The 17,830-nt window shown below is 41.7% G+C and overlaps 1 protein-coding gene across 2 annotated transcripts; it reads right to left on the reverse strand.

Moving 5' to 3' along the window:
- Nucleotides 1-1,510: 1,510 nt before the first annotated feature.
- Nucleotides 1,511-14,870, reverse strand: ARRDC4 (arrestin domain containing 4). Of its 2 annotated transcripts, XM_065906356.1 has the most exons (8): nucleotides 14,448-14,868; nucleotides 9,876-9,942; nucleotides 9,287-9,434; nucleotides 7,299-7,401; nucleotides 6,065-6,321; nucleotides 5,453-5,615; nucleotides 4,659-4,813; nucleotides 1,511-4,277 (listed from the first exon to the last, which is right to left on the reverse strand). In XM_065906356.1, the coding sequence occupies exons 1-8, from the start codon at nucleotides 14,737-14,739 to the stop codon at nucleotides 4,221-4,223; spliced, it is 1,242 nt and encodes a 413-aa protein (XP_065762428.1). In that variant the 5' UTR covers nucleotides 14,740-14,868; the 3' UTR covers nucleotides 1,511-4,220. The 2 variants fall into 2 exon arrangements, with proteins under 2 accessions (XP_065762428.1, XP_065762429.1); XM_065906357.1 differs by lacking the exons at nucleotides 1,511-4,277; nucleotides 4,659-4,813 and adding an exon at nucleotides 4,833-5,396 and having other exon boundaries at nucleotides 5,438-5,615; nucleotides 14,448-14,870.
- Between the last annotated feature and the right edge of the window lie 2,960 nt (nucleotides 14,871-17,830).

Below are 17,830 nucleotides of genomic sequence, written 5' to 3' on the forward strand. Positions count from 1 at the left end.
GATACGAAGAGCTGACTCATTTGAAAAGACCCTGATGTTGGGAAAGATTGAAGGCAGGAGAAGGGGATGACAGAGGATGAGATGGTTAGATGGCATCGACGCAATGGACATGGGTTTGGGTGGACTCCAGGTGTTGGTGATGGACAGGGAGGCCTGGTGTGCTGCGGTTCATGGGGTCGCAGAGTCGGACACGACTGAGCGACTGAACTGACTGATCCGTGCCCGAGAACAATGAGTGCATTCAGAAACTGGTAAAGTCCACAGGCGGCCTGAACTCTCGTCCTGAATTATCGTCAATGTCAGTTTCCTGACAAGGTTATAGTTACCAGTGGGGGAGCCTGGGTGATGGGCACACAGGCTCTCTTTGTAGTGGTAATGCAACTTTTTGTGAGCCTGTAATTATTTCAAATTATAAAGTTAGACTCAAATGTCTCTGCTGAAGAAAGGATTCCAGCTACCAATCAAAAGTACTTATTTAAGAAGCGATTTAGTCAAAGACTGGTATCCTTTCAGGACACAGGTCTTTAGATATAAATGCTGAGACTCCTCATTTAGTATATGCTTGGTAGTACCCAGGTCTGTAAGTTTTAAACTGTGTCATTTAAAGCAGTTGCTGTTTCCGTAACTTCTATTAAAGCTGTAGAATCAGGAAGTTTTAAGAGTGAGCAGGAATCTTATAGAGAATGTAGGCCAAATTTTCAGGTTACACCTTTGGGTTTTGGTATTCCCATCTTTAATCTGTAGGTTATATCCTAGACTGCAATGCCCTGCCTCGTCCTAAATTTTATAACCCACAACTTTACAAAATAAATGACAGCAACTTAAATAGTGATCTTATAAATTTTTCCTTGATATTTAGTGCATGAGACAAACTTCTCAATTTATGGCTGACTGCAAATGTGGATGCAGAAGAGACTCATTTAACATCACCTCACACATTGTAAACACTTATAAATATCTGGGTTATGTTTGCCACTTACCTAAGGTTTATAATTTTCTAGGACAGAGGGTCAAGGCAGTTTTCTGAGGTGACATATTGTCACATATTCCCTGTACAAACGCATGACTTCTGTCCATTTGCGTACATATGTGGAGAGAGGAGGCTACTGAGACCTACCTAGCAGGTCTGCCACCAGACCGACTAAATTAATCCTGGAAAGATTCTGGCCAAACAAACATGACAACTCAGGAAACTTTAAAGCAGCAGTCATTATCATTTGAGAAAAAATGGAGATAATACTCTCTCAATGACCAATATAGGTTAAGCTTAATCTTTCACATCAACTTCTCTTTTTCCTGGAGTGCTAAAAGCTGATTATCCTTTGGGGAAACTGAGGCCACCAGAGAAACAGGCTCAGAATGCATCAGGGTTGTGTCTGGCCTGATGACAGCACACAGCTACAGAACTATCTTAGCGGTAACACTGTATCATGGTGATTTCCCTTAAGTCTGTAACAACCTGAGTCATGGTCTTACAAAAACAAAACAAGACTAGTAACTCACAGCATCAGTGGAATCATTTTATTAACAAAAGGAACCCATGGGGTTCAGACAAGAGTACAAAATACAATTTTTTTTTCTTGTGGGTTAAATTGTTACATTTTTATAATAAAAATAAAAAGCTTTGATAGTTAACTTATCAAAAACATAACCCCTGCCTATTGAGTTTCTTATTGTGCAAAACAAAACATGAAAGTTCTGCCCATGGAAGAATTTTGTGAGCCAAAAGATGCACATTCGCAATTTCAAAAATTTTGCATCAAAAAGAAAATTCTAAGGCCACGGTTTCTTTGCAAACGAAACAAGAGGAGAAAAAACAAGCAAATAGCAGCTAAATTTTTATCGTCATTCCCAAGTATTTTCTATTCCAATGTAGAATCTTCTACATTCATCAAATAACTTCTTTATTATAAAAAGGTATGCAGTTTCAACCTACTGCTTAAGGTCAGATATACCATATCAATTCAATAAGGCAAATCATACCTTTCAGCTATTCTCGTAAGTGCTAGAAAATCAGCTGTTTTAATTTGATGGGTGCACTTTATGATTTCTTTAAAAAGGTGGCAAGACAATCCAAGTGAAGACCCTAGTAAGCAGCTGCCTTTCTACCTTCACTCCGATAATTAAACTTTCTCTTCCTCTGTACAATTTTGCTGTTTCTTTCACTGTGTTTTGGTATCATGGAGATGGACAATGTCTTGATAAAACATGTAAACTGTAATTTAGAGGTCAAGAAATAGCTGGAGATGATCTTTTTTTAAAGTACAAATAAAACTGATGAGACAACGCATCAGACAACGTGTGTGTAAATTACTTACACACGAAAACAAAGCAAAATAAAAGATCACCAAAAAACCAAAGGAAGGAGTAACAATTCATGACAATTTCAGTACCGCAATTATTGGGAGAACAGCTTGCACTGTGATTTTCAACAGGGGCTTACAACGGAAGAACGGCTTAAGATGCTTACATGATTACAGAGAAGAGAGGTATGCCCAGAAGGATTAAAAGTGTACATTTAGCTAATGCTTGTATAAAAATCCCTGATCAAATGTCCATCTAATTTTTACATACAAAATTTAACCTTAGGACTTTTCTGAGTATACTGATTGAAAGAAAAGCTAATCGTTCAGTTGAGTGAAGTACAGTATTTGGCATGGGAAGCACCAGGGTTTCTAGATAAACCCTTAGGACGTAGAGAAAACCAAAGTACTGGGCTGGTCCAAAATGTCTATCATGGGGATCCCTACCTCCCTTCCACTCAGCATGCAGAAATACTCTTCAGCTCACGAAACCAACAGATTAAAGTAAAAACAAGTGAACGTTTGACTGACTAGGAGGTGAGAGAGGAACATAAAAACACTGCTCAGACTTTTAGCAGCAACACAATCTTGTTGGTCTGAATATCCTGAGGTTAAAGGATAATAAAATATTGCACCAAAATGATTAAAAAAAAAAATCACAGTTTAAACAGAATTACTAAAGAAGTTGAATAACAATGGACAACACAGTGACTGCCATCGTTATCAGTACACTTATGTCTCTTGAGAGGAATTAACTTTATGACTTAAAAAAAATGGTATTTCTGCCTTCTTGATTTTACATTAACTTGAAATACCCTTTGGTATACACATACTAACCTTCATCTAATGCTAACCTTACAAGTTTTGCCCTTAGTCCAGTTTCAGGTTTGGGGACAGGAGACTGCTTGCTATAGACAAATGAGCAGAAACTCCAGAGAAGACTTCTCAGGTCTGGAGCTTTAAACCGAATCGGATTCTGATAACACCGTTAGAGGTAGGTAAGAAAGGGCCTTTCCCCCCCCACTGTGCAGTTATCAATGCATCCTAAGGATGCAAGCTTTTTTGTTTTTTTTAACCCTTTTTAAACTATGCTCCTAGGTAATTAAGACATGAGGAAAATCAAACATGTACCCTGCTAAAGTACTTAAAGGGGGTTAAGAAGTGGCAACTTCAACAAAATGTGTTCTCAAGTTGAAATTCACCTTTCCCCTTTCAACTGACAAGCCTTTCAAGGAACTCATTCTTGGTTTCATAATACTGTAGAGCCAATTTATAAACTACTTCTTAGACTATCACTAAAAGAGTGAAAACTGTACTTCATTAGTACCTCCAAAGATCCTGACCTCAGAAAAGGATTCTTTTAAGGACCTTCAGTCCTATCGAGTATGGTAAGAAACCATGACAACCCTGACATGGGAGGGTCTCGCTTAGTATTTAGAGTGGGCCCCCTTCCGGCTCATGCACATTCTTGTGCTGCTACATTCTCTAAAGTCAAGTTTCCTCCCAATACGTCCACCTTGCCTCAAAGCTTAAGATACAGCTGCTCCACTTTGAGAAAACCTTCTAAAGACATGCTCACAGTGTTTCCACTCTTCACAGGCACCTTTCTTCCTCCTGGGTTGACACAGGCACCCCTCCAACTTACTCTATCACCATCTGGACTTTCAGTACATTCTGAGACTTTTCACATCATATCTTCATCCCACTGTTCAAAGGGGACACAAAACCACATCACAAACTTGCGCAACAATCCTGTTGGCCCACTGGAAAGTTCTTGTCGCATTTTTTTAATTTCTTCCACCTTCGGTCTTGACGTTATGTTCTTAAGCTAATCTTCCCTCCCTATTCTCCAAAAAGGCAGGGGGAAAGAATTGGCATTCTAACTTGATGATGAACACAGTGATTCCTGAAACATGTTCAAAGAATGAAGGAAACAGGCTGGGTCTCTTCTACGTCACTAGGATGCGGATCAACCTGCAAGAATGAGCAGACCAAGGTTACTACTGTGATGTTCTTTAACACAACTAGAGAATCTATTTCTAATTACATGATGATAGTTAAGCCAAACTGCTTAAAGCTACTATTAAGAAGTCCCAAAGACTTCTAAATTCTAAGAATACTATTAAGTTCTCTATATTCCAGGTCCTTAAAGGCAATTCATGCTACTCTACATGCATGCTAGAGAGTACCAAGAAAATACTGCAAAATATGGTAAATGGACCAGTGATAATCTATCATCATCATCATCATACAAAATTGTCGTTATGTGTCTTTTAATAACTGGGACTCAACAACAGACACAAGATTATTTACAAACAGAAAAACACAAACCTAGTTTTCTTTTAATGTGTTTACCTCTGAATAAAGTGGCGGAGGCTGAAATCGGAATTCCTGGATGCAGGCGAACATAGGACAGCATGACTCTCCCTCACAATTAGGGGGCTGAGGGTAAGGAGGAACGTGTCTAGAGAATTCTTCCTCTGACACCACGTCTGCATAATTTGGTGGTGCTGAAAAAAAACCAAAAAACAAACAAAAAAAAACAATTGGATCTAAGAAATTCCCAGGCAGAAATTAATTACATTAATGTCTTCTCAACTCTGATAAAAATACGAAATTTAGCTTAATTTGAGAATAAAACAAATGGTATTCTTCCCTCTAATCGGGAAGCTTTTATGCCCATTACAACAAAAAATATTCAGTAGATTCTGCTTTTATTAAGTACTACTAACACCGATACTATTCTACTCTTTTGAGTTGTGTATGTTACAGTCTCGGTAAAGAAAAACAAATCATGAAATGTGACTACAAAAAACACCTACATAACAAATCATACCCTGATTATTTTTCATTATTTAATTATTATGAACAGGAGTCGGGAGATGTGGATGGTATTCCTGGACGTGCCATTGGGAATTCTGTGTCTTGGGTAGGCTAAACTCTTTAAGTCCCTGCCTAGAATAATGTTTGCTGATTTTCAGTAATAAAAAGAGTGAGGACAGTCATAGTGGCAGTGGTGAGTATCATCTGAGCACTTTCTATCTCATATGTGTTCTTACGTACTCTGTATGTATGACTTCATTATGAAAGAACCTCAGACGTACTCTGTATGTGTGACTTCATCATGAAAGAACCTCAAAACATCTTACCTTCGGGCTGTTCTGGCAGAGTCAGTGTCAACCAGCTCATATCCATAATGAACTGGCTGGCAACGCTGGAGTTTCTGCTGCCAAAACCATTGTATGGAACTGTGCCAATCACTAAGGGCAGCTCGAGCATCAACTTTTTAGCACCAGGAATGTGAATATACACCTAATACGCCAAAAACCAAAACAACGAGAGAGAGAGGCACAAATGTAAGTGAACCTCAGAGTGAGTAGCCCGGTTATTTATTCATAAAAAAGCTCCTTTGTCTGCTACTATTCCCGACACAACCGCAAACTGTCCTGACAGAATAAAGTGCCCACACTGAATGAGGAGCCCACAAAATACAGCGCACACTCTGCGCTGGAGAACCGTGACCTGGACACACGTCACCATCGCACAAAACCACAGGAAGCTGGGGACGCATCTTCACCGCAACGAGCGGCCCCGGCGGCACCTTCACCCTCCCATCTTAATTAAACCGCTCGGGGGCTAGTTTTTGATGGAAAAACAGAGGCCGATCCCGTGCGTCACAGTTTGCTGTGACCCTCTCGGGGGCACAGCGCCCGGCGTGGCTCCACGCCACGTGCCTCACAGCCCCCGAGCGCCGCACTCACGGCTAAGGAGTAGTCCACGCGGATGATGCAGCAGTCCAGGATGGACGGGGTCACGGGCGGGATCTTGAGGGTCTTCCCGTTCCAGGTGTCGGTGCTCCCGGAGGCGATGTGGTTCCCGCGCACGTTGGCCACCATGAGCCGCACGGTCTTTGTCTTCCCGCTGGCCAGGTATGTCTGAGTCTGGAAAATGGCAGCTTTGGGAACAATCAGACGCGAGGAACAATTCTCTATTTCTGCATAGATCGGAATAGCTTCTCCTAAAAAGAAAACAGAAACACCTTCAGAGACTCTTCAGGAAGTTCTCACCGCAGTGGAACAGAGTTCCCTGAAGAAGGCTGAAATGTAGCAATGTGACTTTAAGAAATTGAGAAGCCTCATGGAAAAATCTGAGTCAGAGAAAAGAAAATTCACTGCAGCTTGTGCAGATAACGTTTTCTAATTATTGCATGATTCACTTTTCTAACGTAGTAGTATTAGGCTACCAGTTCTAAAGATCTATAAATGACCATGATCTATAAAAATTGAGAGAAGATATACAAATAAATGATTTAGTACTATCTTAAGTACCAAACTCATCAATGCTTAACAAAATCTGCCCACAAAAAGAACAAGGTTTGCATTTTAGGAACTGATGTTAAGCAATGGATGGCGTAAACAAGTTTCACACCCACATTACACATCCACTGTCATACTATCCTATACCACCCCCGTCTCCAACAAGCCAGAACCCAGGGGCAGGGCCAAATCCACTGGATGGGAATGGGCCTTGCACAGATGGTTGCTCTGGTATCAGTCTGACTGTTAGAAGTGTCAACGTTCTACGTTTTAGCCCTGCGTGGACAGTTCCCAGCGTGGAGTCAGAACGCCTAACAGTATTTTCATTTTCAGTATTTCATTTTCATTCAGTATTTCAGTATTTCATTTTCATTTTCAGTATTTCAACTGCAGAATATTCTTCTGCATCATAACATAAATGCTGGCATCTTCCCATTCTGGTGTCAGTCTTAGTTATGAACGTACCAGGAACTGAGGTCAGAAATATTAGGATTGTTGGGATCTACTCATCTATTTACAAATATTTAAATATCAATGATTTATACTAGAACCAGAAAATTGTATTACTCATGTTTTAAAATAGTACATACTTCATTAATCACAAAACATACTATTAAAAATTACTTCCAACTAGCTAATTAATGAATCTTGCATTTGGAATTTTAGACAGTTTGCTTACCATTGCAGTATCCCTTTCTTTCAATTTTGGCACTCAGCGAGACTGGACCAGAAGTGAAAAACCAACAGCCAACCATTTTCTCTTGAGTTTTCAATACAGGGGTCTTTAAAAGTTCAAATAATAAAATTACTTAAATTGATCTAGAAAATTCATACAACTTATGCCATTTTTTAAAATAAAATAGTTATAAAAAAAAAAAAAGTCTTCCAAAAAACAAATCAACCTTTTTTATCTTCCTGTGACATTTTATGCAACATACTGAAAGGAAGTATTAAAAATCACTCCATTTTCAGGAAAACTAAGTGATCTTTCAGATTTAAACTAGGACCTATTTTATTCTATATTTTCATTGTGTTTCTGGGAAATGATACATCATCCTTTAAAAAAGCAATCAGAACCTAACTGTAGCAGTACCTATTAACATGATAGAACTACCTTTTCTAAAAAAAGACTTTAGGTAGATCAGGAGAAGAAGAAACGGCATACAAATCAATAATCAGAATGTTCTATTTGTCTTGGCGTTTAAAATGTTGAATAAGCAAATAGCCTTTTGTCCTTATTTCAAATGCAATATTAGGCAGAAATTTCAAGTGTTCTTAGAATGATCTGGGGCTTTTGACAGTACAACACACCAGTGTAATGGATCTAAAGGATTATTAAACTCACCACCCACTTTCTACTCTATTTCAACAAAAGAAACAACACAAGGTTTAAAATACTCAAGTTTACAAGAGGCACAAGCCAAAATTCACTGTAAAACCCAAACTTGCAAAATATAGCTTTTTAATTGTTGAAGGATAGTAAAGGATAATTAGAATCTCTTTTTCCAAAAAAAAAAAAAAAATACTTTAAATTATTTTCCACAAAGCCTCCAAAAATAAATTAGAATTAGTTAACCACCCAATTCTAAGTAGTTTTTAAAAACACAAGGCAGTTATTAGCATCATCAATTTTCAAAATAGGTGTTGAACAGGTGATAAGTCACAGCTGGGTCAGGCTATTGCATGATTTTGGCTGAAAGGGATCATGTAGCTAGGGCTTATCTGTTACATTTTCATAATTTCACAACAGAGTAAATTCTACTTTATTTTTGTGTGAAAATAGAGTTTAGCAACTTCTCACTCCTGTTTTTTTCTCCCCTGATCTTTAAAAACACTGGCTAGAAAGAGGAACCTCCAGTACTAAAAATACATCTCTGCAACATCAGTATCATGATGGAAAGTTTAAATTATTAAGCAAAAAAAAATCATTCATTCATATTTAAATGAAGAACCATTAGGTCCTTACTAGCTATCATGAAAGTACAAGGTATAATTTTATATTATTTTGATAATATGGGTCTAGATAAAAGAATCTACCTCATTAGCTCCCATCTTGCCTATTCTGTTGTTACTTACAGCCTGATCTTTCTTATCAGCCTACAGTATTTCTGGTGATTATTAGAAGTTCAAAGCTTTAATGCAGCCAAATCTGTCATAAGGAAATGAGAAGTGAAAGGAAGTCCAGAGCAGCTGCACATCCTCACTTAGTGTTAGAAAATGACATGCAAAATGCACGGAGACACAGCATAATGGCCTGAGCGTCAATAACAGGCTGAGCGTGATTAGTACTCTTCCATAATTACTGTTCCTCACCCTGCTATTAGGGAAGAGTTTAGAATACCACAGCCCTGTGACTGTGGCTGCTCTGGGAAAAGTAACTACTCTGTGTGTGCGTATTATTATTATTAAGCCTTATTAATGCATTTCGAGCCCATGTAACTTTTTGGCAAAAGCAGCCCTGAATAACAGCGACACAATCAAGAGTATTACCGCACACAATTTGTAATTTGCCCGACTTAGAATCACGTATTTGTAGTGAATGCATAAGGGTTATAAGATTACATCAAAAAGTGACAGGACAGGCGGCCACTAGACTTGCTAAATGCAGGGATGATGGCTGAAAGCAAAGAGGAAGAGGGACGGGGCAGGGAAGGGGGAAGAACGTACTAGTAATGCTGGTGTGTTGACATCGATGTGACTGACGACCTGGAGTTCCCGCTTAACGCTCTGATCAGGTGCCTGGGGTCGCTCCAAAACCGCTCTCACACAGTACTGAATGCTTCCATATTTCCCAGTGAAGGAGGTTACCAGAGGTCTGAAAGAAACCAAAGATGTGATTTTTAAAGTTTCTTTTTCAGTTCAAAACAGGGGAAAGCTCTTAAAGTGTTATAGTGGTGGTTTTTAGTCGCTCAGTTATGACTCTTTGTGACCCCCATGGACTGTAACCTGCCAGGCTCCTCTATCCATGGGATTTTCTGGAGTGGGTTGCCATTTCCTTCCCTAGATGATCTTCCCCACCCAGGGATCAAACGTGCATTTTCTGCTTGGCAGGAAGATTCTTTACCACTGATCCACATGGGAAACCCCTTAAATTGTCAGTTTTGCTTAAAAAAAGAAAGGTGAAAGGGGTGGGGTCTATCAGGGGTTAGTTAGGATAAATATTTACACCTGAGTGTTAGAAGGTACTCAGTACTCATACAATGTACAGACATATTCCAGGGAAAGAAAACCCCCAAAGCTACACAGTTTCACTTACTCAGATGGAAGCTGAAAACTAAATGGAAATTCATGTTTTCCAGGCTGTAGTAAGAGGATACCTTCCCCTAAAAAAGACAATATATTTTTATTTAAGTTTCATATTAGATCAAGAATTTTCAGTGTAAACCATAATTTTTTTTAAAGGGAGGTTTTTCTGGCTGTACCACTGAATATACTTCAAAAAGTACATTAACCTGAGATTTAGAGAATTACTGATAAAATCTGAATCAACTTTTACCAAATTCAATCAATTTCAAATCACATATATATGTGTATATAGTATACTATTAACCTAAGATACAAATATTACATAGGACCGAAAACTAATTTAGAAAAAAAATAGATCTACTTATTTTAGGTATACCACGAAAATCAGACAATATACTCTTTGGGCAGAGCTCGAAAAGGAGGTGAAAAATTTCCTTGGTGTGTTATGAATATTGGGTATAATATGTAATAGCTAATTCAACAGGGCCAGTTATTAGGCAGGAATCACTACTGATCAATAGAGAATGTTGCTTCACTTGGGATAGAGAGGTGCAGATGGCCAAGCATGGCCACAACTCCTTCCTCCTGCTCTGGGGTCAGCCAGCCCCACTGCAGTCATACAGAAGCTTATCTCTGACAGTGAGAAAGCTGGGAGGCAGGCCGTGGATGGGCCAAGCAAGGCCAGAGGCACTGCCGGAGCGCCAGCTGAGTGCAGACTCCCGGTCAGCTTCAAAGCCAACGTCAGTGTTGGCCGGGTGGCCACCCAGAGACCTGTACACATTCTCTTCCTTCTGTGTGCACAGATCCAAGCACAGAACTAAATCCCCTCAAGGGTGGGGTGACTGAGAGCTTTCTCTGAGATCTGCCTGGTCAGCTGATACTAAAATGGAGATTTCTATTGTAGCCATTCATAAAAGAAATTTTAAAGGCAAGAAATCACTAGTGAAATGGGATAATTTTTTACTTAGTTAATAGGTCTTAGAACTTAAAAGTCTAAGCCCTTCATCAATTCAGTTAATATTTCAACCCTGTACTTTTCAAAGTTAAAAGTGTTAAGTCACTTGGTCATGTCTGACTCTTTGCCACCCTACGGACTGTGGCCTGCCAGGCTCTTCTGTTCATGGGATTGTCCCGGCAGGAATACTGGAATGGGTAGCGGTCCCCTTCTCCAGGGGATCTTCCCGACCCAGGGATCAAGCCTGAGACTCCTGTACTGAAGGCAGATTCTTCACCATCCGAGCCACCAGAGGCCCTTCTCCCTTCCGACCTTGTACTTTTAGAAAAAGGGAATGCATCATTGGCTCATTAAATCTCCTCAACCTATCTCCGATTTTCAATGTGTGATATATTAGAGGGAAAAAAATCCTAACAGCATTTGCCACTTAAGGTCATTCAAATAGAAATACTCAACAGGTGGTTAACTTGGAGGCAGAGTGATAAGCCATAGGGACAAGTTAAATGACATGCTAAATGACAGTGACAGAGTTAGTCCCAGGGCTCAGGTGTGTCTGGGGCCACCCCACAAGCCCCAGCACCGGAAGGCGGGAAAGCCGCTCCACTCTCTAACTATCAAGCACTAGGCTCGAGGAATCCCGATACTCCTGAGAGCTGGGCTAAAGTTCCAATTTGTAGTCATCAGATAACTGAAGATGACAAAGTACTTGGAATGTTTAAAGATGTGGATTTCATTACATCCAAAATTTACAGTGATTGTCAGGTACAAAGCTGATACAAAGCTAAGTAACTTCAACCTCCAAATAGACCTTGGGAGGAAAGATGGCTAAGACACTTGTATGCAAGTAATGACCCTAGGATGCCGAGTCTATTGGTGGTGGTTGGGGGTGGGGTGGGGCTAGCATCTTTAGAACCATCTCGGCAGTTGATGTAAGGGGCTGGCATGGAGACAAGGGTTAGGTGAAGGGAAGGGCATGGCAGGCAAGTGTGAAGAACAGAGTTGTGCAGGATATTGGAAGAGGATGAGAGAGAGATGAAGTTCTCTCTTCAGAGAAAAAACAAATAGGAACCAGAATATTTAAAATGACTTTGAACTACCTCAAAACATAAAGAGGGAAAAAAAATGTTCAGAAAGTTGGTAAAGAATCTGCCTGCAATGCAGGAGACCCTGGTTCAATACCTGAGTTGGGAAGTTCCACTGGAGAAGGGATAGGCTACCCACTCCAGTATTCTGGGGCTTCCCTGGTGCCTCAGACGGTAAACAATCTGCCCACATTGTGGGAGACCTGGGTTCAATCCCTGGGTTGGGAAGATTACCCTGGAGGAGGGCATGGCAACCCATTCCAGTATTCTTTCCTGGAGAATCTCCAAAGGACAGAGGAGCCTGGCAGGACACACTCCATGTGTCCATGGGGTCACAAAGAGTTGGACACGACTGAGTGACTAAGCGCACAGCACAGCACTGGAATAAAATCTTTGCTTGCTTTCTTCTTCTTTATTAATTTTTAATTAAGAAGGTCTATAAACTGAATCATGTGTCCATTTCTGCTCTCAAGGTTTATTATCTTTGCCTTATGCAATGAGACCTACAATGTCACAAGATGCTTCATTCACTCATGGTTCCTCAGCCCAAGCTCATAATTCAGGGCACTAGTGAGTCCTGGGAGCTGCCAGACCAACACAGAGGCAGAGCCTGGAGCTCAAAGGTTGAGGAATATACACAAGGTCATCCTCCTGGTGTGCTGCCAACACTTGAAACCAGCTCTCTGATGTGTCTTGTTTTTCTACCACTATTACTGATAAAAATATGAAGAAAATCAACCACCAAGATAGAAAGTAGGTAGATTAACAAGGCTAACAAATTATCCAGTAGATTTTTTGAAAACACATCCCATAGCCTAGATTTCTAAAAGTCTCTTCACGTGACTGAAATTCAGCTAGATTTTGAAATTAAACAAACCTAAGAATCTATAGCTATATAATGTTGTTAACTTCTCCCAGGCTGTAGATATTAGGAGTTGTTTTTTTTTTTTTTTCTCCATGAAGTCAACTAAAATAGACTTATGATTCCACTTTTCGCCAGTGTTTGTAATGGCATGTTCTAAAACAAGCTAAGATTTCTCAGGCGGTCTAGAATGAACCATTCTATTCCATCAGAATGACAAAAAATCAGACTTGTGAATCAGAACACTATTTGATAGTCCATATTTTGCCAAAGTGTTTTCCCACTGCAAATCTAACTTCTATTAATCTTACATCTATTTACTCAGTAGTTATGGGCACAGAGAGTCTAAAGTCCTGGACAAAAACCAATTACTTCCCTCTTCCATTGCCCTTGACTCCAGTCAGCCATCTTGAAAATCTGTGTTGTCTGTTACCTTTGGGGAAGGCCTGTGTGGGTTGATTCTGGAAACCATACTGATGAAAGGGCATAAAGCAAGAAAGAACTGTCACCTAACATACTGCATTTATTAATCCCAGGGAGGACTTTGATTCACATGTGCTTTCCTCACTGAAGTTTTGGAATTAGTTGATTCTCACAAACCTTGAGGATTTAACTAACAGTTTACTGCTCCATAGCAGGACAAGGAAAAACTGCATTTACTATTGATTTTTGTATAATACACAGCAAACAGTAAACACTGATACACTGCATTTTACTCTTCAAGGGTGGAGAATCTACATCACTGTTTCATTTTACAGATAAACGCTGAAGCTGATGAGGCAGAAAGGTAAAACAGTTTAAAGGAGCTCCTCAACTAAAAGACTAAGATTCACACTCCCTGGTATTTTAAAGGAATCTATTTTTGCACCGAACATTGATGGAATCCACGCTGTGAATTTCCAGAAGTACATGGGTACTTCTGGAAAATCCTACACTATTAACGACTTCACAAGCAGGGTCATCATTCCTCCACAAACTCTCTCAGTGGCCAGATCCCGTTGTCACTCAAGGTTTATAGGGGGTGCAAGGAAGGAAGAAGATGCAAAGAGAACAAAAAGAAGCGAAGGATATAGACAAAGGTAGAACTCTTAAACCCGCTCCCCAAAAGGGGGGAATCCAAGGATGACGGATCAAGTAAAAAAGCACTTCCTTTGAACTCCTAATGCTCAGGGAACGACTTCTCTCCTCCTAAGATTTGAGTTTTTTGCTAACTCATCATGAAGCAAGAAGGATGCGAGTTGTGGGGGTTGATGGCGGGGCAGGGGGAACGCAGGTGAAGGGAAGGCCCCTAAAACACCGGGCACATCAGGACACTCTGGTTCTGCCCTCCATTCCTTAGGCCACAAGGAACAGGGCCTAGAGCCCCAGATCCTTGGTTCCCATGGCAACGACTCATTCCCACAGCCTGCCTAGACGGTCCTGGGACCCCGATGCAGCTCAGCGCCCAGCGAGGCAGGGGCGGGGCGCCAGATGGAGAGCAACACCGTCTCCCCGGGGTTGGGAGGTGGGGGTGCGCAGGCATTGTTGCCCGCCCGTCACAACCCCAAGGGGATGCTGGGTCACCCCGCGAGCGGACCCCACCCCCGGAAACCTCCTCTCCGGCCCCCTGGCCGGCGGGCGTCCCCCGGAGCGCTCCTTCCCCGTCCCCCTTGGCCCCTCTCCCAGGACGGGGTCGCCGCTCACCGGCCGGGGGCTCACGCAGGCTGAGGCGCACGTTGAGGTACTCCACCTCCGAGGCGGCCGCCGGGGCAGCGGCACCGGCGCTCGGGCCCCAGGCGGCGGTGGCGCGGCCCTGGGCCTCCAGGCGCAGCGCGCGCAGGGCCACCGGCTCGGCCGCCTCCAGCAGCACGTGTCCAGCCACGGTCTCGCCGCTCGAGTAGCAGCCCTTGCGCTCGTCTTCGAACACCAGACCCAGGCTCTTCACGCGGCCCTCGAAGCCCGCCGCCGCCGCCGCGGACCCCGCCTCGCCGCCCATCCTGCCGGGCGACGCGGCCGCGCCGAGGCGGTCGGCAGCCGCCCGAAGCCGGGGTCGCGAGCCGAGCGGCGCCGCTGTCACGGGCGCCACGCGCACGCCCAGGGGCCCCGCGGCCGCCCTGCGCTGCCCAGTGGAGCCACGGCGCGCCGTAGGGCCTGTCGCTTTAACAAACCCAGCTGGCGAAGGCGAGGGGCCGGGACAGCCCACCCCCGGCGCGCGCCCATAGGCCGGCTGGGAGCCCTGCGACGTGCCGATTGGTTGTAAAGGGCTACTGAGTTATTTCATTGGCGCCCCCGCGCACGGGCTGGCGCAGGCCGGCAGTGCGTGATCAAGGAGTGGTGACCAATCAGGGCACGCAAGGGTGCACGTGCACAGGCCGCTTATTGGCTGGGGCAAGGCACGGTCCTGGGGCCCTGACCAATAGAGAGGCGTTGCGCCCATGTGGACAGCTAGTGGGAAACAATATTTGTTAGGGAGGGGGCGGAAACAGGAATCTCCGGCTTTCGGCGTGTCAGCCGTTCCCATGGTTACAGGTGGAGGCGGGGTTTCTAGTAGCCTGGGCTTACGGGGATTCACACTGGGACGTGAGGTGGTGGCTGCAAAAGGCTTGTGGTTCTGGTTACATCTGTATTACTTAAGAGGTTGTACGTGTCCTGGAAAAACGAACTCAACAGTATATCTTTGTGAGATCTGGGAGCCGGCCGCCTCGGAATTTAGTTTTCCGAGCCCCAGCCTCTCCCGCGTTTCAGAATTGCCCGCCTAAGATAAAGCTGCACATAGGGAGACTGAAAGCTGAGGTTCTCAACCTGAAAGGACCCTCTGGAGTTCAGCTGCCCATCTCCTCTTTCAGCCTCTTTAAACTGAGAATGCTTGGAATGGTCATTCTTCCAGCTGTGAATAAGGTCATCAACCAGGTTGTTTGTAAACGACGTCTGCCACCCAAGTTTCTGTCCAACCCTAAAGGAGTTCCTGACCTCCGTGTCGTAATTCACGAAAATTTCCAGTTGCCTTGATGACTTGTTCTTCTTGTCTGCAGCTCCTGTCGCCTCTCCTTAGTTTCGTTTTCTTCTTTCATCCTTCATTCCTTCTCAATTCTAATTTTATTATTGTTGTTATCTAACGTCTCTGCCACTATCTGGCCATCATTTTCTAAGCCTTATAAATTCTTCCCTTATAAAAAATACCAACGTTGTGAGCGATCACGGAATGACCAATCATATATTGAGATTTAAAAATCTTCCCCGATATCGGTGTTTCTTTTGTTTTTTAAAATAATCCCAAACTAAAGGTTGATTTTCTGCTGTAAATTTAGCGTGTTAACATGGAACTTTAATAAGGATTTACAAGGTTTACAACTTTTATCTCTTCCTAAAGAACAGGAAAACGGCCCCAAATCCATCTCTGCATAAATTCCTGAAATAACTGCTCTTCTCTTTTTTTCCAGTTTATCTAGATTTGCCCCCAGCATGCTCTTAATCTACCACTTTTCTTTATATCCTAACCTAACCTTGTATACACGGGCTTCCCTGGTACCTCAGCTGGTAAAGAATCTGCCTGCCATGCAGAAGACCCCAGTTTCATCCCTGTGTGTTTCGACCAACACAATCATTAATATGGTTGGTTTTAGGGTTTTAGGTGTATTATTTTATTATTTGCTTTAGTTTGTGCCTGTGGTGGGTGTTTCTCTATTACACTTTTCCTGTCTTTTCAAATATTCCTATATCTTTTAGTAATCTATTTAAATGTATCCACTGATTTTGAACTATATCTCTTTGTAGTGTTTTTGTTTTTTTAGCAGTTGCTCCAGGGGTCAGTAACCCTTTGATGCCATAGTTGGCATGTATATTACATCCACATATATTAACAACTCCATCAGACAATGTTTACATTTTTGCTTCAGGTAATAACATGTATTTTAAAGAATCTAAGAGAAAAATTGTCTAATATCATTTCTGTTACTCTTTCTTTATTCGGAAGTTCCAAGTTCCCACAGGGAATAGTTCAGGTTGAAGGATTCCTTCTAGTATTTTAGAGAAGGCCTGCTGCAATGATTTCCCTTAGTTTGTCTGAGGAAGTTTTATTTTGACATCATTACTGAAGGATATGTGTGCTAAATATGGACTTCTGGGCTGGCAATTCTTTTCTTTCTTTTTTTACATTACCACATACCTTATTTTTAAAATTGAAATACAGTTGGTTTACAACATTATGTTGGTTCCGGTGTACAATGTAACGTTCTTTCTTTTAGCACTTTACAGATGTTACACCATTGTCAGAACCTTGGTTTCTAATGAAAAACCAAACAATCCTTCCAATTCTTCTTCCCATGGACATACATAGAGGGAATTGTTTTTACTGTCTACTTTGAAGATTTTTTCCTTTATCTTAGTTGTCAGCAGTTTGATTATAATGTGGATAGGTTTGGTTTCCTCTGAGGTTATTTTGTCTTACAGCTGTCTATGTTTTTCAACAAATTTATGTTTTATTTGATAATGTCTACCTTTTTTTCTCCATTTTTCCCCTTCCCATCTCCTGCTGGGACTTAAATATCATCAATATTAGACCTTTTGATATTGTCCCACAGCACCTTGAGGGTGATTTTTTTCAATCTTTTTTTTTCTGCTATTATAGAAATTGGATAAATTCTGTTGATCTGTTTGCAAGTTCACTGACTTTTTCTTCTGTCACCTTCATTGTGTTATTGAGATCATCCCATGAATTTCTTTGTTTAAAATATTGTATTTTTTAGTTCTAAAATACTTTAAAAAATAGTTTTTATTTCCCTGCTAGGAACATCAATCTTTTTGTTTATTTCAAGAGTGTCTACCTTTGTCTCATTGATCATGATGATAATAGTTGTTTAAAGGTCTTTGAAAAAGTTTCTATATCAGGATAATCCTGAGCTTGACATCTGATTGTCTTTTCCTTTGAGAATTGGTCACATTTTCGTGTATTTTGTATGTTGAGTAATTTTAGATTATACCATAAACATTTTGAATCTTATACGATTATGAGTCCTGTTAAAATGCTCTGGAAAATGCCAGCTATTTTCTGTTGACAGGTAGTGACCCTGTGTATGTTCAGACTGCCC

Source organism: Muntiacus reevesi, chromosome 15 (assembly GCF_963930625.1).
Source record: "Muntiacus reevesi chromosome 15, mMunRee1.1, whole genome shotgun sequence".
In the NCBI taxonomy this organism is placed as follows: Eukaryota; Metazoa; Chordata; class Mammalia; order Artiodactyla; family Cervidae; genus Muntiacus; species Muntiacus reevesi.

What these genes read in the sequence shown, in the direction of transcription:
- ARRDC4 (XM_065906356.1), bottom strand. Translation starts at nt 14,739, where the DNA reads ATGGGCGGCGAGGCGGGGTCCGCGGCGGCGGCGGCGGGCTTCGAGGGC. An exon ending in TCAACACACCAGCATTACTA is followed by an intron (nt 7,402 to 9,286) that starts GTACGTTCTTCC and finishes GAACTTTTAAAG; the next exon opens with ACCCCTGTATTGAAAACTCA. An exon ending in GCGTGGACTACTCCTTAGCC is followed by an intron (nt 5,616 to 6,064) that starts GTGAGTGCGGCG and finishes TTGGCGTATTAG; the next exon opens with GTGTATATTCACATTCCTGG.